The sequence below is a fragment of the Hemicordylus capensis genome, chromosome 6, assembly GCF_027244095.1.
Source record: "Hemicordylus capensis ecotype Gifberg chromosome 6, rHemCap1.1.pri, whole genome shotgun sequence".
In the NCBI taxonomy this organism is placed as follows: Eukaryota; Metazoa; Chordata; class Lepidosauria; order Squamata; family Cordylidae; genus Hemicordylus; species Hemicordylus capensis.
This window is the reverse complement of record NC_069662.1, coordinates 14,499,399-14,518,347: the sequence shown is the minus strand read 5'-3', so window position 1 is coordinate 14,518,347 and position 18,949 is coordinate 14,499,399. Positions and strand designations below refer to the sequence as shown.

Here is an 18,949-nt window from a genome sequence, read left to right as displayed (position 1 = left end):
ATGAGGCTCTTAGGCCTGAATCCTGGTGTACAAGAAAACTACCTGTTTCAATCCTAAATGAATAAAACTTTTTTAAAAACACAAATATGTTGTCTTCTTCATCTTCACTTTAAGCTGTGTTTACCACAAATTCTATATCATTTAAATAAAATAAGGGCTTTGGTTAGTCATTGGGTCTCACAAAGATTCATCACCAGAAGGAATGAATAGTTACAACAATATGCTGAACATGTTAAGATTGGGAAATTCCCTAGCGGGCTCTGGAAGGAAGGAGTTGCTTAATCATCCAATGCCAGATGTTTCAGGCTATTCATAATACAAGTGGTATAATCCTGTTTTCTACATTTCAAATCACATAAACACCAATTCATTGGGTAAACAATTGGGACACACACACACACACACACACACACACACACACACACTCTGAAATAGCAAAAATAATAGATGTCCCTCTTACTATTACTATTAGTCCCTCTTATGGGTAACTTTTCTTTTCATTGCAAGGTCATCTAGTGATCAATGATAGGGTCTCCATCAGGCGGAACTGCATTTTTAAATGTCTGACATCCAGACTAATGAAGTGCTTGCATAAAGGGCTTGTGTTAGCGCACGGGTTCCCAACCCATGGTGTTCCTGATGTTGTTGAATTACAACTCCCATAATCCCTAGCCACAATAAATTGTAGCTGGGAGTTATAATTCAGCAACGTCTGTAGCACCAAGGGTTGGGAACCCCTGTGCTAGTGGAAGGCTGTAGCATCAAGCCTGGAGCATGCATTCTAAACTAGTGTTGTGGTAGTGCAACAAGGTGTACAACTTGTGGCATGCCCCTTGTGGGTTGCAGGAAACTTCTGCGCAATAGCAGAATTGAAAATCCCTGTGACTTAGGGCAGCTACATGATCTTCTTTTACAAGTGCAACTTTGTCACGCAAGCATTTTGCTGTTCTGGATGTCAGCCAGTGGGCTTTTCCCTATCATGCATTTGCTAACTGCCTAACCAGTAAAGGTAAAGTGTGCCGTCAAGTCGATTTTGACTCCTGGCGCCCAAAGAGCCCTGTGGTTGTCTTTAGTAGAATACAGGAGGGATTGACCCTTATCTTGGAGAAGCCGCTGCCAGTCTGTGTAGACAATACTGAACTAGATAGACCAATGGTCTGACTCAGTATAAGGCAGCTTCCTATATTCCTATGTACCATTGCCTCCTCCTGCGCAGTATGCTATGATGCCTTTCAGCATCTTCCTATATCACTGCTTCCCGATATAGAAGTTTCCCACAGTATGGATTCGAACCGGCAGCCTTCTGCTTGTTAGTCAAGCATTTCCCTGTATATTTCTTTTTCATTGACCTCAAAGGTCTTTCCAGATAGCTCTTCTACTGCCCCTCAGAATATTAGTGAATAGCAAGCTTGTCTTTTTGGAAGGTAAGCGGAAGTAAACACAAACTTGATTCCATGGCTGGCTTGACTGGTACTGATGTAGCCATGCTGGAAGCCAAAGCCTATCAGAAAGTGATAGAACTGGACCATGGAATCCTAGAGTGTCCTTTCCCCTTATACACTGGTGAGGAAAGCCTAATTGGATGGGGTACTGCTGGTAAAGTGGGTGGTCCAAGGGTGGGCATCGACATGTCTCCAGGGACAATGTGGATTCCCTGCCCTATAACCTCTCACTGGCTTTTCATTCTCTGGCCAGTTAGGAACATAGGAAGTGGCCATATACTGAGTCTGATCATTGGTCCAACCAGCTCAGAGTTGCCTACATGGATTGGCAGCGGCTCTCTAAGGTTGCTGCCTGGAGTCTCTCTCAGCCTTATCTTGGAGAGCCAGGGAGGGAACTTGGGAGCTTCTGCATGCAAGCAGGCAGGTCCTCTTCACAGAGTGGCTCGATCTCCTAAGGGGAATATCTTACAGTGCTCACATGTAGTCTCCCATTCATATGCAATCAGGGTGGACCCTGCTTAGCAATGGGGAATCTGCATCTTCTATCCCTGTACTGTATTTTTCAGACAAATTTGTCTGCACAAGTGGACTATCCTGTCTGTGGCAGCTGGTGCATCTTGGGACTTTTGGTGGGTTTTATGCTAGGTAGGGCAGGCGATAGAGCCACAGATGGCGAGAGGTGGAGCCAATTGTGGGCAGCTGTGGAGGTGGAGCCAGGACAAGGCGGGTGCCTTAGCAATAACTGGCAAAGTGTAGCTTTGTAGCTAATGGGTGGGATCAACATACAAACACACACACAAGCACACAAATCTCAACTGCTCATCAGCAGAGAGACAGAGAAATATAGAAAATATATATTGTTTTATAGTGCTTAACAGGACCACAACAGTGTGTAGATCTGTATATAACATGACAGGATAAACACACACACACACACACACACACACACACACACACACACACAGCAAGTAAAGCACAGACCATCCTAGCAAGCAACAAATGTTTTTAATAGAAATCAGTTCTTGCCCTGTGAACCATAACCCCCAGTGGATGTATTACTGTTACATGTACTGGTCACAGTCCAGATAAAAAGCTGGTTAGCTCTCTGCATAGGAAATGGATTTTGAAAGTTCTTTTCCTTCCAAAAGAAATTTGGTTCAAATCAATTAGGTGGTTCACAAGTTAGCCCACTTGCACCTCAAATGTTCATATGTCAGCTGTCTTGAGTTGGGGTGGATGACATCGTAACAAATTACACTATTGAAGTATCCCTATATTTCACTCACTACAACTGTACCAAGTCTTCTATAGGATTCCATAGAGAACCATTAGTTTGAGGACTGTATCATAATTATTGTTGTTATTTGGGTAGAGACTTGATCAGAGGTGCTCTCTGGTAGTAGAGGAGCTGGAGATGGTACTATCATCTTCATTACGCTTAAAAATGCCCTTTGGAGCTCATTTGGAAGAAAACATGCATCATCTTCATAATCCTTTTATACCAGTGACGACTGGGACGTGAGCTCCCTGCGGCTCTGGATCCTCAATGGACTCTATTTTGGAGCTCACAAAGCACCAAGAGCTTTGAGCAATTTTATGGAAGGACTCCAGATGCTAAAATCTGGCCTAATTTCAGCCAGACTTCCTAGGCATGATAAAAATAATAATAATGGGTTTCAGAAATTAGGTTCTGCACTCAGTTCTTTACTTACAATGAATAGTATTGTTACAAGCTTGGAGTCTGATTATCATGAACAAGCACCTTTGCCCCAAAGCAGGGTTTTCCAGACCTGGGTCCCTAAATGTTGTTGGACTACAACTCCTCCTATCCTGTGCCACAACGGCCTTTGTAGCTGGGGATTATGGAAGTTGTAGTCCAACATCCTCAAGGACCCATGGCTGAACACCACTGCCTTAAAGCAATGCCTGGTCAGAATCTGGGATCAGAAGAAAAACAAGAAACTAACATCCCTTAATGGTCCATTGATGCTTCCTTAATTTGAGCTATCTCAAGCCCTCTCTGGGAGGTGGGAGATAATATCTCAAGACTTCTCTGAGCTTGTGTTATGACAGGCACCTACCCCCATCTGATGTGGCGTATGGATGTCACTAAAGACTCAAGAAGATTGCTTGGCACAGAAGAGCAGCTTGGGTGAGACTTGTCCCAAGGACTGCTCTCTCATGGGAGTGCCTAGCCATGGGGACATGGTTGCAGCTAGAGGGCTGTTGCCACCCAGCCCAATTGCTAGTTCCATGCAAGCCCTGTGGAAGGGTCCCTCTGCAAGCCCTGTGGAAGGGTCCCTCAGGTCCTGGAGACTGTTGCGAACCTTCCACCCTGGCGCGGTTGCCATTTTGGAGGCCACCATGCCTACGCAATGGGCCTCTGCATGGCCTTTGGAAGCAAGGGAGGCTGGTGGGGGGAGTGGGAACCTCCGCAGACCCACCCACCACCTCGGAGAACACCTCCAGAGCGAGCACCTTAACATTTTTAAAACCCTTTTTCTTTAAAAAAAAAAGTTTGTGAACCCCCGCGCCCCGAACTGAACCGAACCAAGGGGGTTTGAGGTGGTTCTGGACCGAAATGGCCCAGTCCGGTTCAGGTCCGGTTCAGACTTGAACCAAACTGGACCAGCCGGTTTTGTGCACATCCCTAATTGAAATTATTGCAGCATTTCCAACAATGGATAGAAAGCTGGACCTCGTAGACAGTCGTTAGTCATAGGAGGCCTTGCCAGAAAATAAAGCAAAACCAAAGGGACACAAACAAATCTCTCGCCTAGCTAGCCTCAGTCTTAGGTGAGCCCTGGCAAAACTCCAATATCCTAGTAATTTGTTGTGAGGTGATATTAAGGTGTTGGTCAGCCTATTAGCAGGTGTGGCCTCTTCCAGTAGATTTTTCCCAAAGACTGCTGGGAGACTTTGTATAAGCCAGCTGGGAGACTTTGTATAAGCCAGCTGTATGAAATCTAACTGTGACTTGTTCAACTTCAGCAAGGGTGAGTTGAAGTATGGTTTCCCGTATTCTCCTTGTATCTACATGTGAGTAAAAACATGAAGAGAAGGGGCTTGAATGCAGATCACCCACAGGGCTGTTGTGCTGGGAATTCATGCACTGTGTTTGCCTCAACACTTCTGATGAAAAGTGCTCAGTTGTTTACTGGCATTGCTCCCTTAGGGGGCTGCTATTCCCATGTGGTCCCAACACAAAGACATATAGAGAAGGCTGGGTTGGCAGAAGAATAGATGACCTCTGCTTAATCTGATGAAGGGGATTCTTCATCGTCTTCTTTCAGTAACATGGATATTCATCAGTCATTACCGGTGAGTATTACTTGACATTTGCTTTATATGACCACTATGTTGCTAGGGCTTAGGGTTAAGGAATATGGTACATCTTAGGTTTACAAATGGAGAGGTCAGTGTAATAAACAACATTAGGAATACAAAGTATGGGAGTTATATATGGGGTTGTTCTGGAAATTATGCTCAGGAGATCGGTAAGGTAGTGCCAGATTCTGCATGCTTGCCTGCAGAAGTTCCCAAGTTCCCTCTCAAGTTCCCTCCCTGGCATCTCCAAGATAGGGCTGAGGGAGACTCCTGCCTGCAATCTTGGAGAAACCACTGTCAGTCTGCGTAAACCAATGTTTCTCAACCACCGGTCCATGGACCGGTGCTGGTCCATGAGCAGTTGAGTGCCAGTTCATGCTGGAGGAATTAATCCCCCCACAAAACAATTTCGAGCAGCTGGGGGCTTCCATTGCTGAGAACTCTCCGGAGCTCATTTCTAGGCAGGCAGCCCTCGCTGCTGGGATAACGTTCATTTCGAAGAAGCTAAATGAGTGTTATCCCTGCAGCGAGGGCTGCCTGCCTAGAAATGAGCTCTGGAGAGCTTGCAGCAGCAGTGCCCCCCGCCCAGGGGGGAATTGTTTTGGGGGGTGCCTGGGGGTGGGAGCAAGGGCTGGGGATGAACCCTTTATTAACTGCTGGTCTGGGAAACTGCACACAAAGAACATACAGGTCAATGACTCCAAAAATTTTGAGAAACACTGGTGTAGACAATACTGTGCTATTTCTACCTATGATCTGACTCGGTATATGGCAGCTTCCTATGTTCCTATATTAGCAAGGTGTAACTAGATGAGAGCTTCTTCAGGGAGAGTTTTCTCAACACTTGCAAGGAACTATTAATATATGACTAACAAAGCAGCGTGTGGATAGGGACACAACCTCCGCAAGCTCCTATTAAGGGTGGGAGGCAACTTGGGGGTGTTGAGAGTGACCACAGGGCTTGCCCCAAAATGTTAAGGAACATTCTGGCACAAGAGACCTGAGACCTCTATACAGGACCAAAAACCACCACAGGAGGAGCAGAGCACACACATTCTTGGCAACCATGGAATGTTTGAATAAAGGCAACTCAACGGGGTTCTTCCCCTCCTGACATTCAACAGGGCACAGCCTTTAACCCTGCAAGCTTGCAAGGGAGAAGAAACCCTGGCAAGACCCCTCTAACCCTACATTTCACCATCCTGCCGCCCATCATTGCCCCATTCTGTCCCAGTATAACCACGAATATAACACGTGGGATCTTGGATATGATGCGGCATTCCCCCCACTAGTTCTCATTAAAAAGAAACATTTAAAGTCTATAGTCTCTTGAGAATGTTTAGCAGGGCTCCTTGCATAGTCCATTGGCAGTGGCATCAGCATCAGGCAGGAAGCCCCACGGCTACAGTAGGATAATTTGTCACGAGAGTATTTTATTGCTCATAAAATATTCTGGCTGATTTGAAAGCAGTCCCATCAGTTATCTTGGAGGGGTGGGGTTTGGTGGGATGTGGACATCTCCCAATTCCTTGCCGCTATCCGGTTTGGAATCTCCTGAAGAATTGCCCAGAAGGTAGTGGACTGAGGCTGGCTTGAAAACACGTCATTGTGTAGCATTGCAAAGGGAATAACTTGTTGAACTCCAATACTAAAATAGAGTCATCCAGTTAAATCAATTGGCATTAGATTCAAGACAGATTAAAAAAGCACTAATTAATGCATAATTAATTAATGATTGATCATGAATGCATGATTAATTTACAAGATGGATTGCCACCAGATGTGGTGTTGACTACTGGCTTGCATGTATGTGGTATACCACCCCCGTGATTATCAACAAGATTGACTGCAATTATCCACGAGATTGTTGGAAATGTAATCATCATGCGGGGACTTTTTATCACATTTGGTAGACTTGCAGTAAAGCTCAACAATTCTGGAAAAAACTTCACTACAAGATGCAGCAAATTTTAAAAATAAATATTCCTTACTTACCAGAATTTTTTTTGCTGAATGTGACCAAACCTAGCATACCTTCTAAATATAGAGTTATCTTTGTATATGATTACAGCTGCCAGGATTCTTTATGCTGCTAACTGGCGATCACAGACAATTCAGACTCTGGATGAATGGCTATTAAATGGGAATATGCCTCTATTGCTAAAATTAGAGCCTATCTTCATCACAATTCTGATGAATCATTTGGGTTAAACTGGTAACCCTTTATAAATTTAAATATTTTGCAAGGTTATCATCCACACCCAAGATTTGGTTTTCTTAAATGTCAACTATTTACATTTGTATTCTTGCCTAACTACACCTTGGGGTAGGCAGGGGTAACTGGGGGGAAGTTTTTCTTTAATGTTATCTTAATACTTCGTATATAACTACTGTGAACTAGAAGTTCAAGAGATGATAATGTAACCATGTTCTTTTCTTTAAATAATTTTTTTTAAAAAAGGAATTTCTTCTCCCTCTGGACTATGATAATGCCAGAGTGATCCTTAAGCAGTGTATTATTGATATGGTACCCCAGGAGGGGCATAACTATAATAGTGCAAGGGGAGACAGTTGTCTTGGGGCCCACTGCCTTGGGGGGGGGGCCCAGAGGCAAGTCACATGACTGACTCCTCCAGCTGCACACCTGCCCGGGCTTCCTTCATCCTCCAAATTGATGTGAGTGCTAAGACCTGGAGCTACCAGAACAGCATGTCTTTCTCTAGTACCATTAGATGACTTGCATCATCCACAATTTACAAAACTTAAAAAAATAATAATTTAGGATGATGTTCTATTGTGGCACATAGGATAGATCTCTATCTCTATCTCTATCTCTATCTATCTCTATATGCTTTTTGTTACCACTGTTCAGCCTCATTGAAGATTTCTTTACTTCATGAGCTGAGCTTCAGTGAGCAGGGGGCCCATCTTAAAATCTTGTCTCTGGGCCCACTCCAACCTTGCTACGCCCCTGGACCCCAGATAGATTTAGGTCGGGCATCAAGCTACAGGTGGTTTGGAGCAGTTAAGCCCTTGCAAAAATCAGCCAACTATCTGTATAATCTGACACATCCAACCCACAGAAGAGCCCCAACACTAGCCCGGATGGATGTGTTGCCCTCTGTGGTATTAGAGGGTAGATTTAGGAGGGTTCCTTTTTTGGAGAGATTGTCTCCTTGTGGGAATGGCGATGTTGAAACAGTAGGTCATGTGCTCCTGTATAGCTCATTTTATCGTGCTCTGCCCCTTAGACTTATTGCCCCTCTTGTTTTTAGATATCCAAATAATTCTGATGAGTTGTATATAAACTTATTTCTTTCTGATACGTACACCGATGTCTCGCATCTGGTGGCCAAATTTTGAACAGCTGCGATCAAGACTCCTTTTTGAAACAGGCCAGGTCCCATCTAGTTGAGCATTCTCTTTCTAAGACTGGCCAGACATACTATGACTCATGGCTACTGACAGAGGAAAATGCCTTGCAAATATATAATCCCGTTGAGAGCAAAGGTTTTCATTGTTCATTCCTATAGCATTGGACTTGCTTAATATTTGTCTCTTGTCTTCAACTTCTTGCAGGAATCCTCCTCTCTTAGCATAGAAATTGAGAACAGCACCATAGTGACAGAATTCATCCTAATGGGACTTTCCGATCTCCCAGCAGTCCGTTTCTCCCTGTTCGCTGCCTTTTTGCTCATCTACCTGATCACCCTGTTGGGGAATGGAACCATCCTCCTGGCTATAGCAGCTGACTCCCACTTGCACAACCCCATGTATTTCTTCCTCAGCAACCTCTCCATGCTGGACGTCTTCTGTCCCACGGCCACTGTCCCCAAGATGTTGGAGAACCTTTTGACAGAGAGCAATACCATTTCCTTTGCTGGCTGTGTGCTGCAGCTCTACTTCTTGGTAGCCCTGGCAGGGACAGAGGTCTTCCTCTTGGCTGTCATGGCCTATGACCGCTATGTGGCCATATCCAACCCCTTGAGGTACACAGTCATCATGAGCAAGAGGTTGTGTCTCCAGATGGTTGCTGGTACGTGGATAACGGGGTTCCTTAACTCCTTGCTGCACTCAGTTCTGACCTTCACCCTTCCTTACTGCAAATCCAACAGAGTCAATCAATACTACTGTGACATCCCACCGGTACTGGCCTTATCATGTGCTTCAACCTTCTTAGCTGAGATGGTTGTCCTTATTGTTGGAGGCATTTTTGGTGTGGGGGCTTTCTTGGTCACGCTGGTTTCCTATGTCCACATCATCTCCACCATCCTTAGAATCCGCTCTGCTGAGGGGAAGCGTAAAGCCTTCTCCACCTGTGCTTCTCACCTCATGGTGGTGTGCCTCTTCTATGGGACCACCATCTTCACTTACATAAGACCCTCTTCCAGCCACCATCCCGACCAGGACCGGTTGGTGAGCATGCTATATGGGGTGATTACCCCCATGTTGAACCCCTTGATCTACAGCCTTAGGAACAAAGAGGTGAAAGGGGCCTTGAAGAGGGTGATAACTCCTAAACTGCGCTAATGTTGGGAAGTTTAAAAAAAAATCCTCTAAAAACTGTGTGCTCTGTAATCTCTCTTATTCAATTCCAAACTTACAAGCTTAGACATAGTATATCCACTGGATTGATTGCCTACCAAATGGAAGTTTATTGATCCACTTATCACCCTCTTACAATACAAAGTAAGTATCCAATAGATGTTTCAGTATTGGGAGTCCGTGGAACAGCTGGAGACTTCAGGGCAAGAGGTATGGTTTGGTCTTGTGGTAGCAAGCATGAATTGTCCCGTTGTATGATGCCACCCATTAGCTACAAATCTACATTTTGCCAGTTATTGCTAAGGCAATAATAAAAGAGTGGGGTGGTGGTAGTGCCCAATGGGTGGAAGTTACCACCCAAATTTCAAAGAAATTAGGCAAATAAGTGATTTTTAAAGAATTTTTGAAATTTACGTGTCTTTAAGATTTTTCTCATAGGGAATAATGGGGATTCCAGCAAACTTATAGATCCATGTGGGGGGCACTGGGGTGGCCCAGAGTGGGGTGTGGTGGGTGGTCATGCCCAATGGGTACAAGGAAGCTACCACCCACATTCCAAAGGAATTGGGCAAAGGGCTGATTTTTAAATGATGTTTGAAGTTTACACATCTTTAAGATTTTCCCCATAGAGAATAATGGGGATTTCAGCAGCCTTAGTTAGAACTCCCCGGGGTGGGGGTGGCACCAGGGTGGGTTGTGGTGGGTGGTAGTGCCCAATGGGTGCAAAGAAGCTACCACCCAGTTTTCAAAGGAATTGGGCAAAGGGCTGATTTTTCACAAAGAATTTCTGAAGTTGGCATGTCTTTGGGGCAGATTTGGGGCAGAAAGGGGTTTTTAGGGGCAGAAGAGTGGGTCAGGTGGTAGTGCCCCAATGGGTGCCTGCTACCATCCAGATTTCAAAGGAATTGGGCAAATGGCTGATTTTTAAAAAGAATTTGTGAAGTTTGCACGTCTTTAAGCTTTCTTCCCATAGGAAATAATGGGGGTTTCAGCAGTCCCAATACCAACCCTTTCTATAACCCCAATTGTATAATAAGTTTGCACAATTTGCGTAACTTGAGCAAATGGCATTTCACAAAAGCAAATCCATTATTTCAAATGGGCTTACTCTTGTGTAACATCATTCATGCAATTTAATATTTCCAGAAATTTGGGTAACTTATGTGCATATAACATTACTTGCATGTTATGTCAGGGGGTGATGGATGAAGACATGCTGGGGCCGAGCAGGGGAGCCCTACCCCTTACTCCCCCAATTCTGGTATGGAGAAAATTTTCACGAAGGCTGCTGAAACAGGAAAATAGGAAGCTGCCATATACTGAGTCAGACGGTCTATCTAGCTCAGTATTGTCTACACAGACTGGCAGCTGTTTCTCCAAGGTTGCAGGCAGGAATCTCTCTCAGCCCTATCTTGGAGATGCTGCCAGGGAGGGAACTTGGAACCTAGATGCTCTTCCCAGAGCGGCTCCATCCTTGGGGAATATCTTACAGTACTCACATGTAGACTCCCATTCAAATTTTTGGAAGGGCAGTATAGAAATCAATCAATCAATCATCAATCAAACAAACACACACACACACACACACACACACACACACACACACACACACCCAGGGTAGACCCTGCTTAGCTAAGGGGACAAGTCATGCTTGCTACCACAGAACCAGCTCTCCTCTCAGGTATGAACATTTCAGATGAGGCTGATCCTAATGTGTGTGTGGTGGGGAATGAACTGGAACAATGTAGTAGAACTGTACTTTCATTTAACACTGGCATCATGTTGTATATGTATTGTGGTTTTAGTCTACTGACTGGATAGTTACTAATTTTATGTGCAACTATATAAGTGGTACACTCAATGAATCTAATTATCCTTACCTATTGTATTATTCTACTACGTTGGAAAAGAATAAATATACCCAACTGGATTGGCTAAAGAACAGAAACATCTGAGCCATCAAGCAATACTGTCCTTTCCCCTTCCTAGCTGCTCTCTTGTGTTCAGATCAGGCCTCAGTATAATAATGTAGCATTTGGGGAGAAAGATACAGCCCAACAATCCAGCACCGGAGGCCAAGATGGAGAAGACCTCGACAGCCACCATGTATTTCCCTTTGGTGCTCAGGTAAGTTGGGACATAGGACACCCACACAGTGCAAAAGACCAACATGCTGAAGGTGATCAACTTGGCCTCATTAAAAGTATCAGGCAACTTTCTGGCAAGGAAGGCCACAGTGAAGCTGATGATGGCCAGAAGCCCCATGTAGCCCAGGACGATGTAGAACATGGTGTTTGAGCCTTCATTGCATTGCACTATAATATGTCCAACCTGGGAGTGCATGTCAGATGCAGGGAATGGGGGAGAGGTCCCCAGCCACACAGCACAGATACCAATTTGAATAAGAGAACAGAGAACGATGACCGACACTGCCAGACTCTTCCCTAGCCATTTCCTCATCCTGTTTCCTGGCTTGGTGGCCATGAAGGCCAGAACCACAGTGATGGTTTTAGCCAGCACAGAAGAAACAGCAACACTGAAGGTGATGCCAAAAACCATTTGCCGCAAGAGGCAGGTCACCTTCCCAGGCTGACCAATGAACAGGAAGGAGCATAGAAAGCAAAGAGACAGAGAGGTGAGCAGGATACATGTGACATTCCAGTTGTTGGCTTTGACAATGGGAGTGTCCCGGTGGATAATGAAGCTCCCCATCACCAAAATGGTGACGACAGAAAAGAAAAGAGTGCAGGTCGACAAAGCTGCTCCCAAAGAGTCTCCATAGGATAAATAAGTTACATTTTTCAGGAGGCATTGGTTCCGTTTCTCATTTGGATACCGATCTTCTGGGCACGTTTCACATTGGTCTGCATCTGTAATGCATAACAAAGACCTAGCTCCCCAAATACACAGATGTTCTCCAACTGTCGTGAGATCTCTCAGTCCTCTCTGCGCCCAACATTCCACTGAGCATCTACAAGACATCTTTGCTCACAATAGGTCAAGAGAAAATAGTGGGGTTTGCTGCCGGGAGCCCGTGGCAGCAGACGATCAACAAAAAGCGGGCTTGGCTCCCTTAGCCTGCTTTTTGTTGATCGGAGGAATCACCTCACTGCGAAACAGTGTCAATAACAATGTGAATAACAATAACCTTGTCAGTAATATTAACAATAATATTGTCAATAACTATGTGAAACACTGTGAAAAAAGATGGCTTCTGACATGATGCACAGCGTCACACTTTACTGCAGGACTACCAAGCAAGCCTCAGTGTTGTTCTGAAGCAGCAACTCAGGAACCTAGGAAGCTGCCTTATACCAAGTCAGACCATTGGTCCGTCTAGCTCAGTATTGTGTACACAGCCTGGCAGCAGCTTCTCCAAGGTTGCTCAACCCTATCTTGGAGATGCCACGGAAGGAACTTGGAACCTTCTGCTCTTCCCAGAGAGGTGGCTCCATCCCCTAAGGGGAATATCTTCCAGTGCTCACATGTAGTCTCCCATTCAAATGCAGCCAGGATGGGCCCTTCTTAGCAAAAGGAACAATTTATGCTTGCTACCACAAGACTAGCTCTCTTCCGGCTTCTGCTTCTTTTCCCCAGTCATGACAACAGGGGAAACTGTGTAATGGTTGTGTGGAGGAACGACGGCTGGACCTCTTAGTTTTTTTGGTAAATAAACCTCCGTAAATGAATTATATTATTATAGCATTGATATTCCCCAAACCTCATCATTATTGTAAATAGGATTTATTAACACAGAAAGATCCCTATGTTGCAAAGAGAGCTGGCAGGGTCAAAAGTTCATGGCTTCTGCTCAAGCAAAATTCAGTTAAAAATGATGCATATCTATCTGTCTATATATTATTCTCCTAAACGTACCTGTCGCTAATCCCATGTGTGGCAGCTCTTGCGAGAGTTTGCGAGCGGCTGCCTGGGGGATAGTGGCAAGGATGGGGAGACAATGGCGGTGGCAGCCGGTTGGCCGGAGGAGGTGGTGGCGGGTCAGCCCAGCCAGTGGGAGCAGGCCCAGCCACCAGGAGGAGGAGGCAGCGGCCGCTGCCAGGAGTGAGCAGGAGGAGGTGGCGGTCCGGCTTTCTGGCCAAGCCGCCAGCCAGAAAGTGTGTGGGGTGGGGCAGAAAAGAAGTGGGATGGCTGGCTGTCCTGTCAGAAAGTGCAGAGGGGGAGAAGCGGGGGGGGGGGGGGAGCTGGTCAGCCAGAAAGCCGGGTTGGGGGAGCAGTGGTGGTGGGTGGGCCGGCCCAATGCATAGATGCTCTGTGCCTGGCCCAGCTAGTACTGAGTTAATTTTGGAGGGAAAAGGAATTTTGATATAATTGGGTGCATTTTGTAAAATGAAGGGAACTTAAGTTATGCTGATTGGATTGTTTAAAAAACTGTTGGAGAAAAATTGTCTATAGGAGGGTTGTTCAGAGAGCTAGTTAATCAGAGCGGGAGTCAGAAGAAGAAGAAGGAGAGTTCACTCTGAGGCAGAGTCCTGGAAGTCAGTCAGAGTTGAGCTTGGAAGCTCTGAGAGAAAGAGCCATGGACAAGCAATCAGCAGTGAGAGTTCAGTGTGGAGATCAGAGTGTGAAAGTCAGAGCTGAGAATTAGAAGGAAGACAAGCAGTGCAAGACAAGGAAGACAGCTGTAGCAAATTTGGTACAAATCAGTTAGGCGGTTCACAAGTTAGCCCACTTGTGTCTCAAAGGTTTATGCGTCCGCTATCTTGAATCAGGGGTGGATGACATCATCACAAACAATGCTGTCGAGGTATCCTTATGTGTTCCTACAACTCTACCCAATTTGGTTCATATTGGTCCAGGTGTTGCAAAATTGTTAGGGGGACACACACAATTGTTGTTGTGTTAATTGTGTTAACAGTTGAAGTTGTTAGGGGGACACAGATGGACACACAGAATGCCAGGTGATCTCATAAGCCTACTGGAAAGTTGGCTAAAAAGGACTCTGGGCTAGGGTCCAGTTTTATGTAGTTTAATTGGATGTACTTTCCTACCCTTTTATTTATTCGCTAATGCTCAAATAGTAACTGTTTTGTTTTATAAGAGATTCTGCTGTATAAAGAAGCTAAAGCTAATGTTTTAACTTGACCAATTTTTTTTTAACAATAAACTTTCTTGTTGTATTTAAAAATTATAAACTGCTTGTTTGCTTTGTCTCCATCCCATGCCTATAAGCCGTTCCACTCTACTAAGTTTCTTTGTGGTTTGGAATTACAGGAGAACCTTGTTACTTGTGGGGGTTCCGTTTCTTGCCTACTGCCATGACTAATAGAACCGTGAGTAAAGAGGCATTAGCACTTTGGGGAAAGTGGGGTTAGGTTCTAGGGTGGAGAGAAATTATTATTTTTAAGTGGCAGAACGGTTCTCAAATGACCCAAAATGCCCCCCAAAACCTGAAATGGCCCCCAAATGACCTGCAGCTCTCTGTGGTATGCTCCATGTTGGGAATTCTCTCCAGTAGGAGAAACCCTTTTTCATTATAGCAGAGTGCACAGAGGCACAACACAGCGGAATTTAGTTAGGCATGCGTGTATGCTGAGAATAAAGTAACTTGGAGCCATTTCATAGTTTCAAATCAATATATATGGTATTTATTAGAAAACTCCATTCTAGACAGGAAAGTGAGGAGTTAGGATCTCTAATCTAGCTAGCCAGCTGGATGCAGATGGATTCTACATCTCTGCACACATGGTGCAGGGAGAGGAGCTTGCATGTTGCAAGGTAGAAGGAACAGGAAGAGAAAGGAGGGAGAGGAAGTGCAAAGCAGGAAGGAAGTAAGTTAGTCCCTAAAAGCAGCAGTCTACATTACAAAGAGATAGTGTCAGAGCAGCAGAGAAGGGATGACCAATTTCTTGACCCTCTAGCCCTCTGACTCACTAGTCTGTCCTCCACTGTCATTGAGACAAGAGACAGTGCAAAGTCCTTCACTTCCAACACTCCACTGGTCCCCAATGTGCCCAGGAATGCCCTCCAAAGAGCAAAATGCTCCCACAAACCATGAAAAATCATGAGGGAAAGTCCTTTAAAAATAAATGACCCACAAAATGGCTCCTCCTGCCTCCTCCTGCGCTTTGTAAAACAAAGTGGTGGCTGGAAGTGACCTCCCCCGTCACTTCCGGCGCTCTATGAACCGAAGATATGCGGTTTTTAACCCTTTCATATCCGCAGATACTGAAAAATAGTGTCAGTGAGAAACACTACAGATACACAGAACTGCGTATAGCTGTTCAGTGAATAACAAGGTTCTCCTGTACAGCAAAGGTTGAAGGACTGTTTTAGCAGACACAGCCATAGCAAAGGAAAGTCTACTTAGTGGTAGCAGCAAAGAATGGACATCATGGGGCTGGTGGGACCTGTAGTCCCTCCACACGTTGGTATCACACAGGTGGGATAGGCAGCCATTCTGCCACAGGCGGCTTCCACGCCGGCTGCTTCTGAACATCAGTGGGGCTCTAGAAGGCCACAGCAGCTGCAGGGCACAGCATGATGGCTCTGTACGGTTGTGCATCATGTTAGCCACTGCAAGGAGAGAGAGACATAAGTTCTTTTTTTTCCAATAAAAAGGGTTTCTCCCCACCTTTCCCCTCAGGCTAAAACCTGCTCACTAGGTCAGGGCTTCCCAACCTGTGGTACTTCAGGTGTTGCTGAACTACAGCTCACATCGTCCATGGCCACACTTTATGGTGGCTGGGGATGATGGGAGTTGTAGTTCAGCAGCATCCGGATTACCAGAGGTTGGGAATCTCTGCACGAGATGAATGTAGAATGGCCGATCTGGGCTAATGGAATAGGAAGAAAAGCCTCCCAGTGGAAAATTGTGTGGGCTGGATACATTCCAAAGGCCTTTCATTGCCTACCCCTGTTCAAAAGGTTGGATATTCGTAACTTAATTCATATAGTTATCAGAGAGAAAAGGGTTAGGGATTGGTGTAGGCCCCAATTTAAATAATCTAGAACTCCCCCCACTCCCCCCCCCAATGTAATAACCGTACATATCTATGCTTACCAGTATGGATGGAAATGCTCCCTGCAGGGCACTGAGCACATTGGTAACAACATATTGGCTCCCCCTGCTGGACAATCCTGCTGTATCCAGGTTGGCAGCTCTCAACGCATGTGGACTGAGGAACTGCCTAATGATAAACACAAGGATGAGTTTTGATGATGGAAATGAGGTGGTTTCTCTTGATTGCCATGACTTGGATTCTTTCTGGCCTTTTTTGCACAAGAAGCATTCAAAGTCTCCATTCATACGCTTGGTAGAAAATCTCTGATGGATGGCCTACTCTAGGAATTGGAAAGATGGAGGATGTCCCTGTTCATTCTGCGGGACATCATGGCACCATCAGCCATGGCATTCTTCTGGGCTGCTTGGCCTGGTTGGGAATGTGGTGCAGAATTTTGCCCTGGTTCTACTTCTATCTGCAAAGCAGGGACAGAACGTGATGCTGGGAATGACTCTTCATCTTCCTTGCCATTGCACGAAGCATTCTCAGAGGGTTCCATTCTGTCCCCCATGCTGCTAGGCCTTACAGGGATTTGGAGTTCAGAAAAGAGGGAGAGTGTTGGGTATCATCAGTACATGGCTAATACAGCTTCTGTCCCTCTTCTCTGGGTTGGGCTGCTCATGTGCAGCGCTGGGATTGAGGCCAATCTCAGTGCTGTCTCCCCCACAAGCCCGGGAGTTTACCCCGGGTTTTAACCTGGGTTAAAGGTTGCAAGCACACCCTTTACTCCAGGTTCAGGGTTGTGAGCCTAGAATGCCCAACTCCCAGAGGAATTCCCCAATGCACTGCACTTGTCGCGCAGTGCATTGTGGGATTCCTGGAGGCTGTGCATCACCCTTGCTGGCTTTGAATCACCACGCTGCTCGCTGCAGCAGTGATTATGTTGGGCAAGTGGTGTGGCAAAGAAGGGATGGAGCTGTGCTTGTAAGGGGAAAGGTAGGTATAATCCTGCCTTCCTGCATCCCCAACATTTTTGGTTATGTGTTCGACCTCTTCATGTCAGTCTGATCAGAAAAAAAGTATCAGAGAGTGCTTATTCTGCCTGTTCTGCATGGGGTAGCACTCTCTTTGGAACATCTGGTTCAAAAACTGGGAGTGTTTCTGGATCTAGGCTTGTCCCTGGATGGCCAGCTTACAACTGTATATTGGGGTCTTCTTGCACAGTTGAGTGCACTCCTTTTTGCCTTGATTCCACCGAAATTAAAGCCAAACACTGATTCCCATATTTGGAAGGGATTTAATTTGGGATTTAAATGTGCTGGATTTTGGACTGGTAACCCTTATCAAGATTGGGAGGAATCAAAGAGGTCTCACAGGTAAGAGGTCATCAAAGAGGTCTCACAGGTGACACAGGCAGTGAACATGTGCCACAGGCTGAAAGAATAGTGGAAAGTTCAATTTCAGCTGGGCAAGTACTCATGTTTATATGACAAAGGGCCTAGATTATTCAGTGGCATTTAAGGCATAAGGGATGAGGGACAGCCAAGAAAGACCATGCAGGAAATATTTCATGTTTGACTTCCCAAGGACCTGAACAACAGCATCTACCTGTTTATCTCTAACCCTAATTCAAACATTTATAATACGCTTATAATTATTGTATGAACTTTTTAATAAAAAGAATTATTATACCTTGTTAAACTTCTGATTCCACACAATTACCCTTCCATTAATGGCCAGTTCTTTGCCTACAGGAGCATGGGGGTCCACACTTCCAACTTTTAATCTCTGGAAAGACCCATTGGGGAATGTGACTATGTTGATGATATCATATCCAGTTGCCAGATCCCCGTTTTCATCAAAAAAAATTTCTTCCCCAGCGCCATTGTTAAAATGGATGTTTCTCAGAAACGAGTGAAGCTAGATTAGGGTTAGAGATGTACAGACTAGGTCATGCACAGTGTGGAAACCTCAGCTTCCAGACACAGCTTCCGGAGAGAGATTATAAAAAGCTATGCATTACCTGCCATGACTGAATTTGCAAGGAATTCCAGCTGTTTGCAGCTTGCAGTGTTTTCAGTTTCAATCTCAATGACTCCACGGCATGGAAAGCATGTGCTACAGCATAAACCGCATTGTAGATACTGTAGCTCTGGCCAGACATTTCCATATCGATCACAGTTCCAGGGAGATTCCTCATCTTCTCCTTCCCGGTGCAGTTTTCCTGCTTTGGTGCATATAGGTTATATATTGGGAGTGAACAGAGAAATGCACTGAACCAGGATGAAATCTACCTTAGACTGATAAGGATTTATGCTCTCAAGGAAGTTCTGAAATCCTGGAACCCTATTCATGTGGAGTTGGAAGGACAGAGTGCCATTGAGGGATCTTACTGGGAACTTATTCCAAGGAAACACAGTTGTGAAATCCCATTGAGCAGTTGTGATCCAAACCCTCTCCAGTGGAAGCATCAATTGAAATTCATGAACTTCTAGAATTATTTGTATACCTGCCATGAATTGAATATCTCCGTAGGCAAGGATCACATTGATTTTAATGTACAAGCTGAGAATACTGCCTATCTTTAACAGGATTTTAAGAAGAGATTCACTGAATGTGTGAATCATCACTGATGGAACCAGTTGTGTCAAAGCAATACAAATGTTGCTCTGG

General features: G+C 45.1%; 2 protein-coding genes across 2 annotated transcripts; one reads left to right on the top strand and one right to left on the bottom strand.

Moving 5' to 3' along the window:
* Positions 1–4,739: 4,739 nt before the first annotated feature.
* On the top strand, positions 4,740–9,299 carry LOC128330930 (olfactory receptor 5V1-like). The gene is made up of 2 exons (XM_053264297.1): positions 4,740–4,763; positions 8,349–9,299. Exons 1-2 carry the CDS (start codon positions 4,740–4,742, stop codon positions 9,297–9,299), a joined length of 975 nt encoding a protein of 324 aa, XP_053120272.1.
* A 1,974-nt stretch (positions 9,300–11,273) lies between these two features.
* On the bottom strand, positions 11,274–18,681 carry LOC128330929 (vomeronasal type-2 receptor 26-like). The gene is made up of 3 exons (XM_053264296.1): positions 18,300–18,681; positions 16,336–16,462; positions 11,274–12,184 (listed from the first exon to the last, which is right to left on the bottom strand). Exons 1-3 carry the CDS (start codon positions 18,474–18,476, stop codon positions 11,274–11,276), a joined length of 1,215 nt encoding a protein of 404 aa, XP_053120271.1. The 5' UTR covers positions 18,477–18,681.
* Between the last annotated feature and the right edge of the window lie 268 nt (positions 18,682–18,949).